General features: G+C 35.9%; 1 protein-coding gene across 13 annotated transcripts in view; it reads right to left on the bottom strand.

Moving 5' to 3' along the window:
- Positions 1 to 6,142, bottom strand: part of LOC131149151 (NDR1/HIN1-like protein 10) — a 31,065-nt gene extending 24,923 nt beyond the window's left edge. For 12 of the 13 annotated variants that reach the window (XR_009135146.1, XR_009135141.1, XR_009135145.1 and 9 more), the window contains exon 1: positions 5,175 to 6,118. Coding sequence is in view for 4 of the 13 variants with exons in the window: in XM_058099317.1 (XP_057955300.1) it covers positions 5,184 to 5,954 (771 nt within the window). In the remaining 9 variants the exon portion in view is untranslated. Of the gene's footprint in view, positions 1 to 5,174 lie in introns of all 13 variants that reach the window. The other variant, XM_058099313.1, reaches the window with a different exon arrangement.
- Between the last annotated feature and the right edge of the window lie 13,352 nt (positions 6,143 to 19,494).

The following is a 19,494-nucleotide window of genomic DNA, read 5'->3' on the forward strand; positions in this document are numbered from 1 at the left end:
GAACCCCCATCCCAAGTTTTGAGCATGTCTCCCCTTTTCTTTTTCCTAACTCCCCTTGCAAGGCTTTCCCCCATCCTTCATATACAGCAAGAGTTAGGATTTTATCTATAAAGCTCAAGTTTACCAAAATGCCCTTAAAATGAATTTTTATTCACTTACTTGCTAAGAGAATGAAACTAGACCAATCCCTTTTCTTTTTCCTACCTCCCCTTGCAAGGCTTTGCCCCATCCTTCATATACAGCAAGGGTTAGGATTTTATCCACAAAGCCCAAGTTTACCAAAATGCCCTCAAAAATGAATTTTTTTTCACTTACTTGCTGAGAGAATGAACCTAGACCGATCCCTAGCCCACATTCAACGAAAACTATTAAAATTAACCCCAATTAGACCACATACAAAAGTCAATTCCCTACGATTTAGATATTGAGGTTCAGATTCAGCCCAAACAAAAATGCATGCAAGACAAATAAAAAAAGGTAGCTAAAGAGATAAACAGATGCAAAAAAGCAAATTTAGCGCTACTAAGAACATCTTTGAAAAGCCCAAAGCATGCACTAGAAACCATGTCTGTCTACCTTTACTGTATACACCCAACTACAGTCAAAAATATCATCATTTGCAAAAGCTCCCAAGTATCATTAGACTACAAGGCACTCATCTATTTGTCCATCATAGCTTCCACCCAAATAGAGACAACGTTTGGATAATGATGATGCAAGATTGCAACATATATTAATAAACAAGAAATCACACAATGCAGGATGTTGGGTAGGCATAGATTGATGCCATGCAATGCAAAACAAGATCAATAAACAAAGTATTCAAAGGAGTATGACTTGAACCTAGAACGGTCAAAATCCGATCACTGTCGAGATCCAAATGACCAAAAGGATTTGGTGAAGATGAAGACTAGGAAAGACAAAAACTAGGAAGACACAACATTCCTAAATCAAGAATGGAAATGGGAGTATGCGAAGGAAAGGAATCATCATGATCTGCGGGACTAAAAGATTTGTAGTATGGGGTAAACTCAAAGAATGTGATTTCTACAAAGACAAAGAAATGATTCATGGCAATTTATCTTTTTTTTAGTTTAGGTCTAATATTTTGAATTGATACGTTAGATATAGATAGATCCTATCATGTAAATTACCTCTCTTTTGTCTTGTCAATCGACCTATCTTTTTATCCTTTTTTTTGCGCTCCTTAATGACTAAACAATTGAATTTCTTGAATCTCTTAGAACTATCTAATTTCTGTCTTGTTTTGCCACTACAATATTTTTCAGAAATTTACCTCAATTATTCCCAAACCTCTTGAAGATACAAAGATCCAATTTATCAACACCAAAAGTTAATTAATGATTGGTGAATACAACCAAAGATACGACGAGGTAAAGAAAACAAAGGGTCATTAGGAAATAGAACTACACATGGTATTTACTTGCAAGGTAGATACTGACATTCAAAGCAAGCAATATGAATCGCATTACTCCAAAACACTTTAGGAACATTCATTTTGTATAATTGGGTACGAATGATATCCATAATGTCTATTCTTTCTTTCTGAAACTGAAGTATTCACCACCATTGTAATCTATGGCAATGTGAAGGGAACTAAGAGTGCGCTTAGTTGTAGAAAACAACTTCCATTTTCCATTTTTAGTTTTCCAAAGAATTTGAAAAAAAAAAAAACTAACTTTTTAGTTTTACAACAATTGCATAAAATGAAAAGCAATAAAAGAAAAAAAAAAAGTTTGGAACTATTTGTTTATGGAAATAGTTTTTAATTCTCATTTCTAATTTTTCAAATAATTACATTAATGCCACCTTGCTATCTAATTTTCTAAATTTATATGGAAAAGTTGGAAAGCATGTTTTTATTATTTTCTAAATTTCTAATTTCTTACTCTGCATTTGAGAGCATGGAATTCAGATCTTGAATTTGTATTTGTGTAGATCATGACTAAAAATAATATTTTATTTTCTATCAACACAAGTCCAAATTCAAGTCCCAAAATCCATGATCTAAAACATTACATCATATAATTTATGCAAAATTTTAAATAAAAAAAAAAATTCATAATTATTTTGAAATCTAAAAAAAAAAAACTATTTTCCACTTGCACAAACTCTTTTTTTTTTTTTTACAAATCTTGGAAAACTAAAAAAAAAAAAAATGGAATTTTTATAATTTTTGGAAAACTAAAAATGGAAAATGGAAATGTTTCCTACAACTAAATAGGCCTTAAACTTTCAAACTCATGGATCCCATCAAAAAGTCTTAATGAACACCAACTCTAAAGCCTATATATCACCAACAACCAAGTAAAATGAACAACACACACAAAGTTAGAAGAACACTACTCGCCACATTTGGGTTCATGGAATTTAGCTTGAACAATCAAGAGCACATGAAATCCAATCTTCTAATATATGCCAAAGAAACCTGAGGCAAACTGACCTGAAAACACGCTCCATGAGTCAATACAAACATAAAATCACAAACAATAAGGTCAAATGAAGCCTCACATGTTGGCGTGTAGCATGAGGTTCACAAACCACAATCAGCAGATAAGAACTACTACACTAACAGCCTGCTAGGGTCATCAAGGAGCCTCTTAAGGATTCATATAGTATTGGTCTCTCAAAAAACTAAACAAAATTAGATTTTATTAGAGTAGCACAGCAAACGAGATTTCTAACAACTATTCTAGAAACTTCCACATACTAAGATGAGGTTAGTGCCATTCAAGGCTAAGGCATGGTGACGGTGAGAAGAAAATGTGTGGGTTACAATGAGGGGCAAAGATAGCTTTAGGGTTTCGACTATTTTTTTAGCATCGATGCTTTGATACCATGTTGGTAAAGATAGATGAAAAAAAAGAAAGAAGACAAAAGAATGTTTAAAATAATTGGAGAACCCACTAAATGAATAGGCCTACCACTCTATTAATAATATGCCTCATATACAAAAAAGGATATCAATACCCTTAAAAATATAGTAACTTGTAACAAAAATTATTTAACACCTATATGCCCAACGGACTATAAACACATATTTCACTCCAAATTCAAGTCTGGGAGCATGAAACCTGAAATTAAGCTAGTCAAATTGCAAAACTCCAACAATCAAGACCAAAAATTAGAAGTTTAAAACTTTTAAACATAAAAAATAATTGATTGTCCACAAATCGTGGAATCATCTAATTGAGCTCACGGACAGTGAAGCCTACTCCTTAAATAGTGTCCGATGCACCATATAATCATGCCAAAAACTGACATATAAACCAATTATCCAAATCAACAAAAAGGGTGACCTCATGTCAACAGCATTAAAGAGAGCGTCAAAAACAATATAGTTGGGTATGCACTATAGAGATCGCCCATGAGGTGAAACAGCACTTTGAGGCAAACCTAGCACCATGAGCATCGAGAAAAAGAACCATGACATCATAGAAACTAATTACCAAGCAAAAGGGATCTTCAATAGAAATTTTTCATATTTTCAAACATCCATGCAAAGGAATGAAAAACCTTGCTGCGAAAAGATAGTATACGCAACAAGATCAGCTAGTGTGGGAATCTTTTATGTTTGGAGCATTTCCAAAATAGTATAGAGAGGATAAATAGCGCTATAGAAATTAAAGAAGATGATTGAAGGGTGAGGGCAACATTTGGAAACAAAAAAGAATGCCACAATTACCAAACTGCTACATTTATACAAGGGTATGAATAACTGAATATATTCATTTCGAATAAAGAATTCCTTCCCTCCTCCATCAACCTTACAATAGTTTGACCATTTTTCAATTTTAGGCATGATGCTACTGACCAAATTTTTGCATAGAGAAATGAAGCAAGTCTGGCTTACTATGATAAAGGCCAAAATAGAGAAAAGGCTACTTAAAACACAATCTTCAGAAAGTTTCTTAACTAGGATCTTCTAGAAGTCAATACAAGTAAGCAATCCTCCTCATTTGAGATCTTGAAACAAACCAACATTGTCTTACTGCATATCTTCATCACATTTATAACATTTCAATGGATGTTATATTTTGTAATCCAATGGTCCTTTTTAACATTACTTGACCAGTTGGCTTTATTGCTTACTAAACTTTCATTATTAATAAATCTCAATATAAGTTGAGAACATAATGAGGAAGCTCCTATACTCTTTGCTCTTGTACTAGGCAAAATTGTTGGCCCAAGACTTGATACACCCAAGAACAAATAAAAAAGGTCTTATAGTAGTAGATAACTATTTGAGCAACACAAAATGATTACACAGATGACCATATCAGTTGTTGAAATTACTATGCTAAAACTCATTGCACCTTCAAGTTGTAACAAACCAACATCTATGCATAATCAACTTCTGCCAAAATAATCCCAAGACTTGACTTAACATTCTAAAAACAAAGAGAACTGAGTTCTACAATTGTAGATAACTATTTGAACTCCACAAAATGACCATAGATGACCATGTCAGCTATTGAAATTTCTATATAAGACTTGTTGCATCTTGAAGCTTGTAACAACTCAATGTCCATGCAAAACCAATTTCCGCAAAAATTATCCATTATTATAGCATAGTAAATAACCAATGGCTGCAAAAGGCATGTTTGTTTAGTCAAATTGGCATCAATTAGGAAAAAAAAAAAAAAAAACCTATCAAATCCTCGAATGTACGTACTTATATCTTTTTAGGCACTACAATGTCATACAAAATAGTTGCAATTAGATACTTTAGGAAGAGTGAATCACAAAATCAACCAGTCACAAAATAATGGCCATAATCACTTGAGGAAAATTGAATGACAAATATTCATCAGTTCAAACATAACAACCATACAGCATATGAGTGCAGAGTCCACAGAAGGTTGAGAAAATAAAGGTAACTCTATACGCAAACGTAATCTTTTTCTTATATAAATTTTTAATACCTTAACTAATACATCTGCAAACTTAAGAAAATTGCAAAACAAAAAAGGATTAGTAATCAAAACCTATATCCATGTACAACTACATCGACTGATTTTCCAAATCAACAATCCTTTTCGCTATCACCAACCATGTTTTATTAACATAAAACTAAACATTACCAACGAGCCCACTAAGTATGATATCCGCGTTAGAACAAAGAGCAGAATAAAATGGACAGGAGCCAGTACCTAAATTCGTCACAGGCCAACCCCGCATTCCCTTGGTCCACCGACCAATTTTCCGGCACCACCATTTGATGAAAATCCGACTGACAAGCCTTCGCACCAAACCCTCAGCAGCCGCCTTCGGGGTCGCCAAGCCCCGGTTTTGAACCAAACCCTAGATAGAACCCTCACATTAAAGCTCACAGACCCACCCCTCCGATCAGCGCTCATGGCGTTCGCATCACGCTCATTAACGTAAACCGATTGCGCCGCGAAAGAGGCGTTAAAGGCTGTCTGAACCCTGGTGCCCTGACCGAACGGCGGGACAGCGGTCACCGCGAGAAGCGTTAATCGGTAGGAGAACAAAGATTCGACGTTGTCGTACGAGATGCTTATCTTCTTGTTAGGGTTTGTAACGGTGAAGGCAACGTCCCATTTTCCGGTGACCTGGGAAACGGAGAAGTTGAAGCCGGTGGCGGAGATCGAGTCGACTCGGAACTCGGGGAGGCGGGGGCGGAGGACGAGCCAGATGATGAGGACGATGGTGCCGATGATGACGAAGACGGCGATCATCGCGGCGAGAAAGCGGCGGAAGAAGGTGGCGCGTGGGGCGTAATACTGCGGGTAGGGGTGCATGTTGGCGGCGTAGTAGTTGTACTGGGAGGGCGGCGCAGGGTAAGGGTAAGCGGCGCCTGTTGGGGCTGCGGAGCAGCTATGTTGCGCGGCGGCATAACCATTGGTATTGGCGGTGGATTGCGCCGGGGGGACGGGGTAGCCTGTGACCGGTCTCGATGGATTTTCCATTGCAAAGCAATGGAGAGAGATGCAGATGCGCACACGCTGGGGCAGAACTAAGAACAAGCGAAGGAACTCGTGAAGTCAAATTCTTGGGACTGCGTCCCCCTTAAAAGGAAAGTAGGAGATCACCGGCACGTGACTAGGGGACCCGTGATCCTCATTCTTCTAAGCAAAAGGGAATAGTTTGGAGGTGACATCCTCTTATTCATCAGCATAGGCACCCTTATGAACCTTGTTCTTCTCATTCAACTTACAATTCTAACAAAGCTATGAGACCTTCAAACACCATTCCTCACCACTAAAATGACATGCACTTTACCCAATAAAAACCTTAAAACATCCATGCGACCTTAACATTTTAAGGGCAAAAAAATATAAACTTCATAAAGTGACATCATAATAATCAATCACCATTCTACACCAACCACCAATTTAAGTCAAAACATACTCATAACAATACTTACCCAAAATGCCCTTAAAAGTACCTAATGAAACATAAAACATTTCTCTTAAAGTGACTTTAGAAGTGTAACCTAAGGCAGTAAAGAGGGACTAACAAAACTTCGTAACCCTTGGATAGAGGGGTGAATGAAGAGCTTGCAGCAATTGAATAAAAAGGAAAAGTAATGGTACATAACTATTGTAACTCCCTAGGAATTAAAGATGTCTAGGAGTAATGACAAGGGACTTTGCGTCACTATAAAAGGAGGACTTGGGGAGGAGGTAAGACATCGCACAATGACACAAATTTTCTATTGTTATCCTTTTTTTTCTTTCCTTACTCCTTCTATTCCTGAATTAAGCATCAAAGAAATCCCCCAAAATACACCCCAAGTCCTCCAATTTCTAGCTCTCTTTTTAAGGAACCAAGATTGTGATCAAGCTTAACAAATTTTAGTGGCAATAGTTTGGCATCATCTATGGGAACAAAACAATGTCGTTGATCATGGAAACTTCACATCACCATGGCTATTGTCATCCATATGGGAATCATTCTCCTTTCTCAATTCAATCACCATAACCTGCTGGAGCATAGCAAGAAGGAATGGTTCCTATGAAGAAGTTTTTATCTTTTTCAAAAAAGGATGGAGGAAATGCTTAATGAAATTCTTAGCCAAAAAAAGAATCCTACAATACAAAAACAAGTAACACCTCCTTTGGATATGCCACAAAAGGAAAAAGAAATTCAAGCTCTAATACAATAGGAACAAACTCCAAAGACTTTAGCACCAGCAAAGAAAGCACCAAGCATTAAGAATACTAATAATGTATATATCAATGAACATCACACCTTGGTGCTCAATGAGAAGTTTAAGAAGATTGATCAACTAGAGAAATTAATAAGGGAGATTCGTGAGCAATATGTATCGAGAGAGCAACCTATAAAGCTATTGGATCCTCCTTTTAATTAAGAGGCAATGGAGGTACTATTACCTACAAAATTTAAAATGTCAAGTTCCAATATATATGATCATACTTTGAATCTAATAGATCATTTGGATACTTTTAAGATGTTGATGCAACTCCAAGGTGCGATGGATGCTATCATGTGTCAAGTGTTTGCTGCAACATTGAAAGGGGATGCAAAATCTTGGTAAACTATGATCAATCAAAGCTTTTCAAATATGAAATAATGCTTCATCAGACATTTTATTAGAAGTGAAAAATTATCAAGACCTCTACTCATCTCATAAGTTAGGTTCAATATGAAAAAAGGAGTCATTAAAGGAGTTTATGTGTCTGTTTACCAATGCATCCTAAATGTGAGGAATTTATATCATAGAGTAGCTATGGTAGCATTAGCAACAACAATTCATCCTAGAAAATTCCTGATGCCACTAAGGAAGAAGCCCCTAGTTGACAATGAAGAATTGATGGCTCGAGGCACGGAAGTGTATCAACTTGGATGACATTATAGAAACTAGAAAGAATAGAGTAGATTTGAAAGGAAAAGATACAATTGAAAAATGAGCTTGAAGCATCGATTCAAAGTGGACACCTTTTAAAATTTGTAAAAATTGAAGGATGTGAACCTAAGAAAAAGGACAAAAGGAATCCAGAGTCCACAAAAAATTAAGGAGAGCATGTAGCAAGTGAAAATTATGGTCATATTTGGAGGACTAGCTGGCAATAGAGATAGTGGAATAGCTCACAAAAGGTATACACGATAAATATTTGTAGTTGATACTTTTCAAAGTATACAGGAAGAATGGGATGGACAGAAGAAGCCTTGGAAGGAAAGACATTTACATTCACAAAAGATATAAAAGGAGTGTAGAGACCACATGATGATGTGTTAGTGGTTTCCATGCTTATTGTAAGTTACCATGTTAGGAGAATTTAGATTGATAATGGGAGCTCAATTGATATAATTTTTTGGTTACTTTTGCAAACCATGACAATAAGATATGATCTTTTGAAGCTTGTGACACTCCTTTGGTGGGGTTTGGGGGAGATGTGGTCCATCCATTGGGCACCATTATACTCCCTATGACAATGGGCACTCAATCGTGAAAGATTATAATTATGACTAATATTTTGGTGGTTCATCGATCATATGAGTATAATGTGGTCCTTGGATGTCGTAACTTGAACACAGTGCAAGCAAGTACATCAACACTTCATCTAAAAGTTAAAGTTTAGACTCCATATAGGAGTTTTTTCCCATTTTATTATTAAAAAAAATATAAATATCAAATAATACTTCGATTGGGAAAAAATTTCTCAAACTAATGCTTACGTAATCTTGCAGCTTGATGCTGCGAGATTTAAAGTGATGGGCCGCTGGAAAGACGACGTGTGGCAAGGAGAGAACCAAATCTCGCAGCTCCAAGCTGCGAGATTTAAAGGGAATAGCCAATGGGAAGTTGACACATGGCGCATAAGGGGAGAAAATCTCGCAGCTCCAAGCTGCGAGATTTAAACAGAGAAGCCTCCCGCTGATTGAGTTGCAGGGAACTTAACTAGATGCTGCCGGAGGTGGGAGAAGGCTAGAATGCGACTGCGACGGAAAAGGATATGAGCAGCGTGGGCAGCGACGTCGACAAGGATGGTGAGCGACGACGGCGGCAAGTGGTGTTGGCGACGGTGGCGGCGAGGACTGGTTCTGCTTCAAGAGGTGTTGCAGGGTAAGGACGGGGAGGTTGCCTGAGGTGGTGATGCGTGGTGGTTGTGTCGGTTTTCTGGTGCGATCCGGAGTTGATAACGACGACGATGACGGTGACGATGGTTGCCGAAGTTGTTTGCAGTTGTGTGGTGTCGTGGCCTGATCTGCTGGTTCGTCGGGTGAGGTGGTGAAGTTGCCGCAAGGAAGGCTGGGCGAGTGGAGCAGGGGGTTGTGGTAGTGCTAGTGATCGCGGCTGCGGAGCAGAGAGCGGCAGCAACGGCTATTGTTGCTGCGAGTTGCCGAGAGGAGTGGGTTGTCGTCGGAGTTGCAGAGGCTTGAACTAACAGCGTTGGTGACGGTGAGGCTCGGCTCCTTTAAATCTCGCAGCTTGGTGCTGCGAGATTTGCTCCCCTCCTCCGCCACGCGTCCCCTTTCCACTGGCTATTCGTTTTAAATCTCGCAGCACCAAGCTGCGAGATTTTCTTCCCTCCATGCCACGTGTCACTTTTCCAGCGGCCCATTAGTTTAAATCTCGCAGCATCAAGCTGCGAGATTACGTAAGCATTAGTTTGGGAAATTTTTTCCCAGTCAAAGTATTTTTTTGATATTTTATTTATTTTTAATAATAAAACGGGAAAAAACTCCTCCATATAGGGTGGGGGAGATACAAGGAGATTAGATGGTGACACAAAGCTACATTGTAATGACATGCAAAGGCAAATTCATGATGCATGAGGCTTTGATAGTGGAAGACATTGATTCAAGGGACAAGAATATTTTATAGTCCAAGGTTCCTATTGACAACTTGGTGGATATTCCTTTAAGGGAGGAAAAGAAGGAGAAGTGTGTTCGCATTGGAGTGCTTCTCTTGGAGCAGTTAATGCAATCACTTTTGGCATTACTAAGGGAATATATGGACATATTTGTAGGAATAACAGAAGATATGCTAGGAATTGATTCTGCAATTATTGAGCATAGGCTATAGGTCCATCCAAGTCATCGACCTATTAGGCTGAAAAAGAAGAGTTTTGCTGCTATCGTATAAAGGCCATTGATGAGGAAGTAACAAGGTTACTAGATGTTGGGTTTATGAGGGAAGTACATTGCCAACTAACAATTATGCATAATACAAAGTTTCGCTTGCAAGACTTCAACTTGCCATTAGTTTTGGGGCAAAAAGTCTAAAGGTTATGAGTGATTCATAGTTAGTGGTAGGATAGGTGAAGGGACACTTTAAAGCTTGTACATAGAGATGATCAAGTATTCAATGAAGGTTTGAGAACAAGTAAAAGGATTTAGCGAGTTTGATATCAATCATATTTCAATGGCAAACATAACAGTAGATGTCTTGTCAAGTTTGGCTTTCAATCTTGAAGCTAGAATGGAAAAAGTAATATATTTGGAGTAAATGTGGTAGCCTTCTTTTAAAGAGGCTTTGTTGGCTACAGAGGTAGAGGATAGAGTTGATAGATGGATGAATTCATACAAAAGTTATATCTAGGAAGGAAAGCTGCCAGATGACAAAAAGGAATCATTAAGGATAAGAAGGAGGGCAGCTAGATATACCATCAAGGATGAGATGTTACACTGAAGATCTTTGACTTTGCCTTATCTGTAGTGTGTTGATTAGAGTGGCAAATGAGTTAAGTCACTCGTGTGCTATTCGGTGTTCAACTAAATAATGGTTCACTTGAAGTTATTTATTAACTTAAATGAGCATAGCTAAAGCTAAAATTTCAAGTTCCTTAATGAAACAATCTAAGCTCGAGTTGAGACATACTCAACTTGTTAGACTTACGAGATGACTTGTTTAGCAACTTGTTGAGTCAACTCACAAGTTGACTCGTTTAATAGTTCGTTAGTGGCTTGTGAACTAACTAGATATTAAATATTATTAAATATTTAATTTTAACATTAAAATATATATTTATTTAATTATATTTATTAATTATCCATTATTTTAAGGAAAACTACATAAAGCTCCCTTGTGGTTTGACCAAAATGTTAGGAAAATTTAATTTCCTATTGTGGGCTTACATATTTAAGAACAATTATTTTACTAGTCTATTTTAACATCTATTGGTATGGGCTTTGCAATGTGTAGAAACTCAATACTAAGTTAATTTAGGACTGATGGGCTTCTTAAATTAACCTAATATTTAAAGAAAACTATTGACTTTTTGAGTCTGATCCCTATTTTGATGCTGACAAAACACATGTTTCTCACGTGTGCATCTAGTGTTTGAACAGGTTTATATCTTAACATGCACATGTGATAAAGGGAATGGAAGCCAAAAGGAACTTAAAGAGCATGTACTCCTAGCATATTCCATGAAAATATGAAGAGTAAAGAAGAAGACATGTTCATCTTTATTTGCAAATGCATTTATTATTCTTGGGTCTGTAATAATTATTATGGTCTGTAATAATGCATCTACATTCATGATAGGGTTTATATGCTCAAGACCATAGATTGACCTTAGGGATCACCTTTGGTCGACCGACATCGGATTTTTGGGGTTAACTCTCAAGGTCATGATTGACCATAGGACACATCATGACTATGTCCCTTAAGCTAAAATTGCAAACACATACAAATAGGGATTAAATCACATAAGGTCAAAAGAAGAAGAAAAGTTTACAAGAGACCTCAGTCAATCGAACCATCAGGGCAATAAACGCCTCGATAGACTGAATGGCCAGGAAGTCAACTTTTGACTTTGCTCGGCCGACCGAACTTAAATTGAACTAACTGTCCCCAGTCGACCGAATGCTTAAAAGCCACATTTCCACTGTCCTAGGGCGCCCGAACTCTAAGTTCAAAAATATCTGGGGCGACCGAAGTATGAAGGTCGGCAAACCAAACCATTCATCGGGCGATCGAACCTCGAGCGTTTGGAAAATCGCCTTGGCCTAGCCACTTGAACTTTCCCTTGGGCACCTGAAGTAAAAAAGTCAACTTTTCTATCTATGTCTGTTTGGGCGACCGGCCCTAAGGACCAGGCAACTGAAACTCTCGGGTTGCCATATTTTTAACCGCAATAACTAGCTCTAAACAGGGGTTAATTATTAATTAAACTTTTCAAAAATTCCCTTCGTGTCCCTAACGGTCTAAAATTAAGGGAATTCTATATATACCCATCATTTTTCTAGATTATCATATGATTAGCAATATAATTAGACAAAAAATTCTTTCTGATTTTTCTTGAACTCCCATTGCATATACTTCATATCTTCAAGCCTATATTTCATACTCTCTTATATTCTTGCTTGAAAAATATTTTTAAAACTAGAGAGTATTATTTGCTTACTCCTTTTTTGCAAACTAATTGCAAGTTAGAGGGAGTTTGATTTTCGCTTGCTATGTGCCTACATAGATTTGTTCTTGAAGCCCATTACTCTCATTTTTGTGTGTTGATTGATATTTTTATTGGAGAGTAAAGCTAGGTTATTTCTCAAAATATTTGACAGATAAATATTTGTTAGCTTCTGAGTCTTGGCATCTTCATTGCTAGATTCAAAAGTCTGCTTGCATTGTTGATAAAATACTTTTGAGCAAGCTTGAACCCTAATCTTGTTTATGCTTATACTTGAAAAATATTGTGTTGAGATTTTCTCTTTGAGACTCAAAGTTCCTTTGATAATATACTAATTTTATTTTTCTTGAATCAAAGGTAATTACTCTCACGTATACACATATATATACACTGTTATTGAGAGCTGAAATAGTGTTTTAGCAAATGTCACTTGAGCATTAGATCTTATCATCTGTGAGTGCATATTTGGATCATAATATTGTACAAATCTGCTTGTGTTAGAAGCATCTTTCATTGTACGCAAATTCTATATTCATTGTTGTATTCCAGGCGTGGCCTGATGGGGTGTTGATCTAGCTCGTAAAGATCGGTTGTAATTCAGGCGTGGCCTGAGATGGGTCTTCTCCGCCCCTTTAAAGAGAGGTTGTAAAGGTTGAGGTCAGCCCTGGTAATTTGACTTAGTATTGTATTCGGTATCGCTCCACCCGGAAGTGAGCTTTAGTGGAATCCTCAGACTTGAGAACTGAGGCAGGGACGTAGGCATTATTGACCGAACTCTGATAACATATCGTGTGTCTATTTTTAATTTCCAGCCCTTTATGTTCTTTCACATGTATGTTATATTTGATGTATTGTGAATGTTGTGCATGATTTAATTTCCGCATATTATTTTTTATCTGTGCAATTGGTATATGCTTTGAAAGACCCTAAGTTGTGTATTACTGATATCTGGTTTAACCTAGGACAAAGTTTTAAAATTCCAATTCACCCCCCTCCTCTTGGGAATACACCAATTCTAACAAAAACATAAGAGGGTTATGGTCCCCAAGTCAAATCAGAAACAGTTCTCACGTTCTTTCTTTTCCGCATTTAAAGAGAAAAACACAAGTGAGGCATTTAGGGATTTGACCGTAAAAGATAAAAACTCTCCGCTAAAGGCAGTTGGACAATCAAATCAGAAACATCTATGGATCCAGGTATTTATTTTGCGTTTAGTTTGGATTCAGGTATTGATTCCGCATTTAGTTTTCTTAATTAAATAACATGATGATCTTGGGTTATTAGATTTATGGATTAAAGATATTCCAAACAAGTGGTATTAGAGCCTAATCATGTTGTTGATTAAGAAACTATGCATGATCTGATCTAGGAATGATATTGATTGTATTAAAACCCTATATCTACATTTTGCGTGATAAAGCTTAAAGAAAATCTAGATTGTAAATGTTGTGAATCGATTGTTCATGATCTGATGGGAGAGAGCGAAAATTTTTGATTCGTCTATTTTTAGTTAATGGTGCATAGAAATGGTTCAGATTTATGAAATTCTTTTATGTTTATACACATGCTTTCGTATATGCGAACACATGTTTTTTTAGAATCGTAGGGCATCATTTCTTGGAAAGCAATTATATTTTGTAAAATTCGTGTCTGCAATCGTCTGGAACTTCTTAAGATTGAGTCCCTAGCGAACTGAAGAAACAAAACATGTTTTTCCTGAAGTTTGTGATGGAATAACCATTTAGATGGTGAGATCTGTGAGAGACTAGTATTTTTTTCGAGAAAGTTTCCTAAGAAAAATGGTAATTTCAGCAAAAATTTATAGGCTATTATTTATTCAAAGGATGTATTAAATAAAAGAAAAACATAGTTTCTCCAAGCATATTTTGGTTGGTGGAAATTTCCTACAAATAAATCTTGAACAATTTCTTCCATACAATCCACCCGCAATGGGTGTTTAACTTGCATACTTACTGTATAGGAAGAAGTTGGAGTCAAATGTGGTAATTTCAAGGGTAATCTTAAATTTTAGATCAACATGTTTGAAGCACTTTTGCTGCTTGTCAGGGTATAAAGTGCATTGACATAAGTTTTAGAAAGCAAAAATGTTATTTCTAAAATATTGATAAATTATCCATGGTTTGGCATATGAGAAAAAAAAAATTCTCTTTTTGAGGTAATTTGTGTATGCCAACTATTTTAGTATAAGTATATTGAAGTAATAAGTTGCCAAAGTAACTTCTATTATGTAGATGCATTTATATTGTGTTGACTCTATGAGTCCAATCCTGTTTTGATAATGGCAAGTCACTTGATTTTTGATTTGCGCATTGAGATTATGAACAGGAACAATATTTAGCATGCACGGAAAGCTAGCAAGTCATGGAAGCTATGAAGATTAAAGAATGTACATCTTGGCACAATCCATGGAACTAAAAGAGTTGAAAAATGAAGATGCAAACACCAAGTTCAAGATCATCATGGGAATGGGTATTTAGAACTAATGTATTCACATATTTCATATGATTTAATTTGAGGCTACCCTAAACTGACCTTAGGACTTATGCATCTTATGAACATTATTAGGGGATGTTTATGGATTTAGAGATATTTTTAAACCCTCGAAAAATATTTTAAAAAAGAGCAAAGAAAGAGAGCAAAGCAGATTTTTGAAACTAAAAAGGAAAAATCCAAAAAATGATCAATTCAGAAGATCGAACTCCACGTTCAGTCGTTTGAAGATTTAACTTCAGAAGACCAAAGTTAAGCTCAGTCATCTGAAGAATTTCTTCAGAAGACCGAAGATTAAGTTCAGTCATCTGAATAATTAATGGTGAAACACTAAACCTGGCAAAAGCACATCAAAAGACTGAACTCAGACTTCAGTCGTCTGAACCCGACACTTCAGCAGACTGAACCCCAACTTCAGTTTCAAAGCTCTAAAGAACTTTAGTCATCTAGGCTCTAACCCTCAGTCGTCTGAACCTGTGGGAAAGTTAAATTTTGATTTTTAATGAGAGAACACGCAAGCTATTTTTTTACATCAAGTTGATCCAACGGTTAGAAATCATCCTAAGGGCAAGGTTACTTACACAATCAACATTTAAACCCTTGTGACCCCAAGAAGTAAAGAGAGAACAAACCTTTGGCATACCACTGAGCATATTGTAAGATTAGCACAACTTTGGGAAACACACTGCTGAAACTTTTGCTTGGGATTTCAAAGTTTATACGTCAAATATGAGCTAAGACTATCTCGATTTTCAAAAGGCAATCTAGCAATCATTGTACTTTCATTTTGGTATTGAGATTTGGTAAATTGACCTGCTCGTTAATATTTATTCTCATAGAGTTTTTCATCTAAGCTGATTTTCTTGTTGATATTTATTTTTCAAAAAGCCTTTCATCTCAAAATCCATTATTGAATATTTGTTGAGAGGTTGATCTTGAGTGTGCATATATTAAATCATTTTGATAAGATCACTATTTGAGAAAAGCTTTAGTAATTGGTTAAATATTTTTTATTCAAGTAAGTTTTCATTTAAAGACTTGATATTTTCGATATTACAAAACTACTTGATTGAATATCCTTAGTGTTCATAATTATATATATTATTGAGGGATATTTTCTGAAAAATATTATATTAAGTTTTGATATTTGGAAATCGTATCATATATTTGCATATTACAAAGATCATATTGTGGTAGAATATTTGGAAGAAAATTATTGATTTTGATCGGTATAATATTCAAGACAAATCTTTTGATAAGTTCACATTTGATATTCATGCATCCAGTAAGTTGAACTAGAACCCTAATTTCTCCAAAACTTTTACTTATATCATTATTTTGGGAGATTTGATAAAAAAGAAAATTGTGTGTTGAAGCATATCATTCATCTAATGATTATATCGTTACATACATACTGAGCTTCAAGTTTCATCATATGGATATGTGTTAGGTTTCAATTGTACTCACTAGCTTTGTTAGAAGCAAATCTTGAGTTGTTTTGCAGATTTAAATTCTATAATTGTAATCAGGATTCAGGTTGTGAACTGGGTGAGGAGGAAGTTGTGCCTCTTGTAAGCAGCGGATGTAAGGGAAGCTCCATCCTGGTTAAAGGGGCAGGGATTTAATGGAATCCTTGAGTGGGTTGCTCAAGGCGAGGACGTAGGCCAGGTTGGCTGAACCTCGTAAAAATTGTGTTTGCCTTCTCTCTTCCTTTACTCCTTTTATTTTCCGCAACTCATTTCAATAACTATCTTGCATGTGTATGTTGAATAACCCCACACGCACTTGATAATTAATTGGGTGAAAAGAATTCATTGGTATAATAATTTAAATCGGTCTTAAACCCCTACAATCAATTTATTAAATTTAGAAATAGGGATTAAGTGGTAAATAATCTAAAAGATTTTGAAAATACCCAATTCACCCCCCTCTTGGGATTACCCCTAAATTAACATTTGGTATCAGAGCGGGTTTACATAGACGTAATTATTCATTTGTAAAAAGATCACATGAAACACATCAGTGTAACTCCATTTGGTGAGGGACACTCGTCCACTAGACCACCTATTTTCTATGGTGTAAATTACACCTACTAGAAAAGAAGGATGAGTATATATTTGTTAAATGTAGATTGGAAAGTGTGAAAAATTGTTTCCAAGGGAAACCATATTCCTATGAAAGTAGTTGATAAGGTTAATGTATCCAAAACTGAAGATGAGTATACTGAAGAGGAATGAAAATTAGTGCAAATAAATGCTATTGCAATAAATTTGTTTTTCTATGCACTAGATGTAAATGAGTTTAATAGAGTAATGGCATGTAACTCTACTAAAGAGATTTGGGAAAAATTAGAAGTTACATATGAAGGTAGTAAAGAAGTAAAAGATAGTAGGATAGACATGCTCACCAGTGAGTATGAAGCATTTAAAATGACTGCTGATGAATCTATTCAATCCATGTACACTAGATTCACACACATCACAAATTCTTTAAATGCGCTTGGAAAATCTTACCCTACATATGAGTTGATCAGGAAAATATTGAGGGGACTACCACTAGTTTGGGAAGCGAAAGCTATGGCAATAGCAGAAGGAAGAAATCTCAAGGAAATGTTGGTTGATGAACTAATTGGATCGCTCATCACCTATGAGCTTGCAATAAATGAGAGGAAGAATGAGCAAAGTAAAGCAAAGAAAGCCACAGTACTTAAGGCATTATCTCACTGCTCTAGTGGGGGAAGTGATTCGAAATCGGATGACAACATGACACTCATCACCAAGAGATTTGGAGAGTTTATGAGAAAGAACAAGAAATACACCAGAAAATTCAAGGGCTCAAAAGCGGAAAAGGGAGAGTTAAGCAGAAGGAAGCAAAAAGATGATCCTTCTATATGTTATAACTGTAGAGAATTTGGACACATCAAGCCAGACTATCACCAGCTGAAGAAAGGGTCTAAGAAGAAGAAGAAGAAGGCTCTAAAAGTGGGCTGGGACAGACACAGTACCAGTAGCTCAGAATCTAAATCCAGTGATGATGAGATGACAAATCTATGTCTGATGGCACACGATGACCACGAGGTACAATCATTTTGTTTTGCTTCATCTTACTATTCTAGTGATTCCGAAAATGAAAATAGCATGCTTTCATATGATGAATTGCATCAGGAATATTTGTACACCCTTAAAATGCTTAAGAAAATGAATAAGAAAAATTCTGGTTTGAAATTAAAATTGAAAGAATTTTCAAATTTAGTTGAACATCAAAATGAATCTCATGCATCTCTCACGAATGACAAGGATTTGAAAATTGAAGAGTTAGAAAAGAATTTGAAAGATAAAACTAAGATTATTTGTAAATTTACTGAAGATCAAAATAACTTTGAAAAACTCCTAGGAGCTTAAAGAAATTTCCTAGAGAAGGAAGGTCTTGGTTTTAATAGGAAGGAGAATCTAAAATAGAAACATCTCTACATGGGATATTTTGTAAGAGAGTCAAAGTCGTATGTTCCAACTAAAGACTATCATAGAAATATTACATGTTTTAAATATAAGAGGTTAGGTCACATAAAATTTGATTGTCCTTTCAAAAATAAAGATGTCAAACTTAAGAAAGTCTAGAAAGTCAAAGGAGAATCTAGTACTAACCCCCATGGACCCAAGAAAATATGGGTACCAAAAGTAGTTATCTGATTATGTCCTGTAGATGTGCTTGAGATTGTCCTCCTCGAAGGACAAGTGGTATATGGATAGCGGATGATCACGACACATAACAGGAGATAAAGCTAAATTTGCATCTATTATATCCAAAGATGAAGGATTCGTTACATTTGGGGATAACTCTATAGGTAAAATCATTGGAGTTGGTAAAGTTGGTGAGGAACCTTCACTTGTCATTGATAATGTGTTGTTAGTTGATGGATTGAAACATAATTTATTGAGTATAAGTCAACTATGTGATAAAGGTTATAAAGTCTCATTTGAACATGACAAATGCACTGTAGAGAACAAATCTAAAAACAAAATATTGTTTACTACTGATCGTCATGAAAATGTGTACACCACTAGCCTTGATAACCTTGCTTCTGAACATGTTACTTGTTTTTCTGCTATAAATCAGATTAGTTGGATTTGGCATAGGAGACTAGGACATGCAAACATGGATTTAATATCTAAATTTGTTAAGAAAGAATTAGTTAAGAGATTGCCTAAGACTAAATTCGTAAAAGATAAAATCTGTGATGCATGCCAACTAGGAAAACAAGCAAAAATGAGTTTTAAGAAGAAGAAAGTAATCTCTACTACTAGGTCACTTCAAATGCTACACTTAGACTTATTTGGTCCAAATTCAATTCAGAATTTAGGAGGAAAATCATACGCATTCGTCATAGTTGATGATTATTCAAGATATACATGAGTACTCTTTTTAGGTCACAAATATGAAGCATGTGAACAATTCATAAATCTGTGTAAGAAAATTCAAAATGAAAAAGGTTATACTGTCACTAAAATCCGAAGTGATAGGGGTAGAGAATTTAAAAATCAAAGCATGGAAGACTATTGCAAATTCATTAGGAATAGCTCATAATTTTTTGGCTTCGAGAACACCACAGCAG

This window comes from Malania oleifera, chromosome 2 (assembly GCF_029873635.1).
Source record: "Malania oleifera isolate guangnan ecotype guangnan chromosome 2, ASM2987363v1, whole genome shotgun sequence".
Lineage (NCBI taxonomy): Eukaryota > Viridiplantae > Streptophyta > Magnoliopsida > Santalales > Ximeniaceae > Malania > Malania oleifera.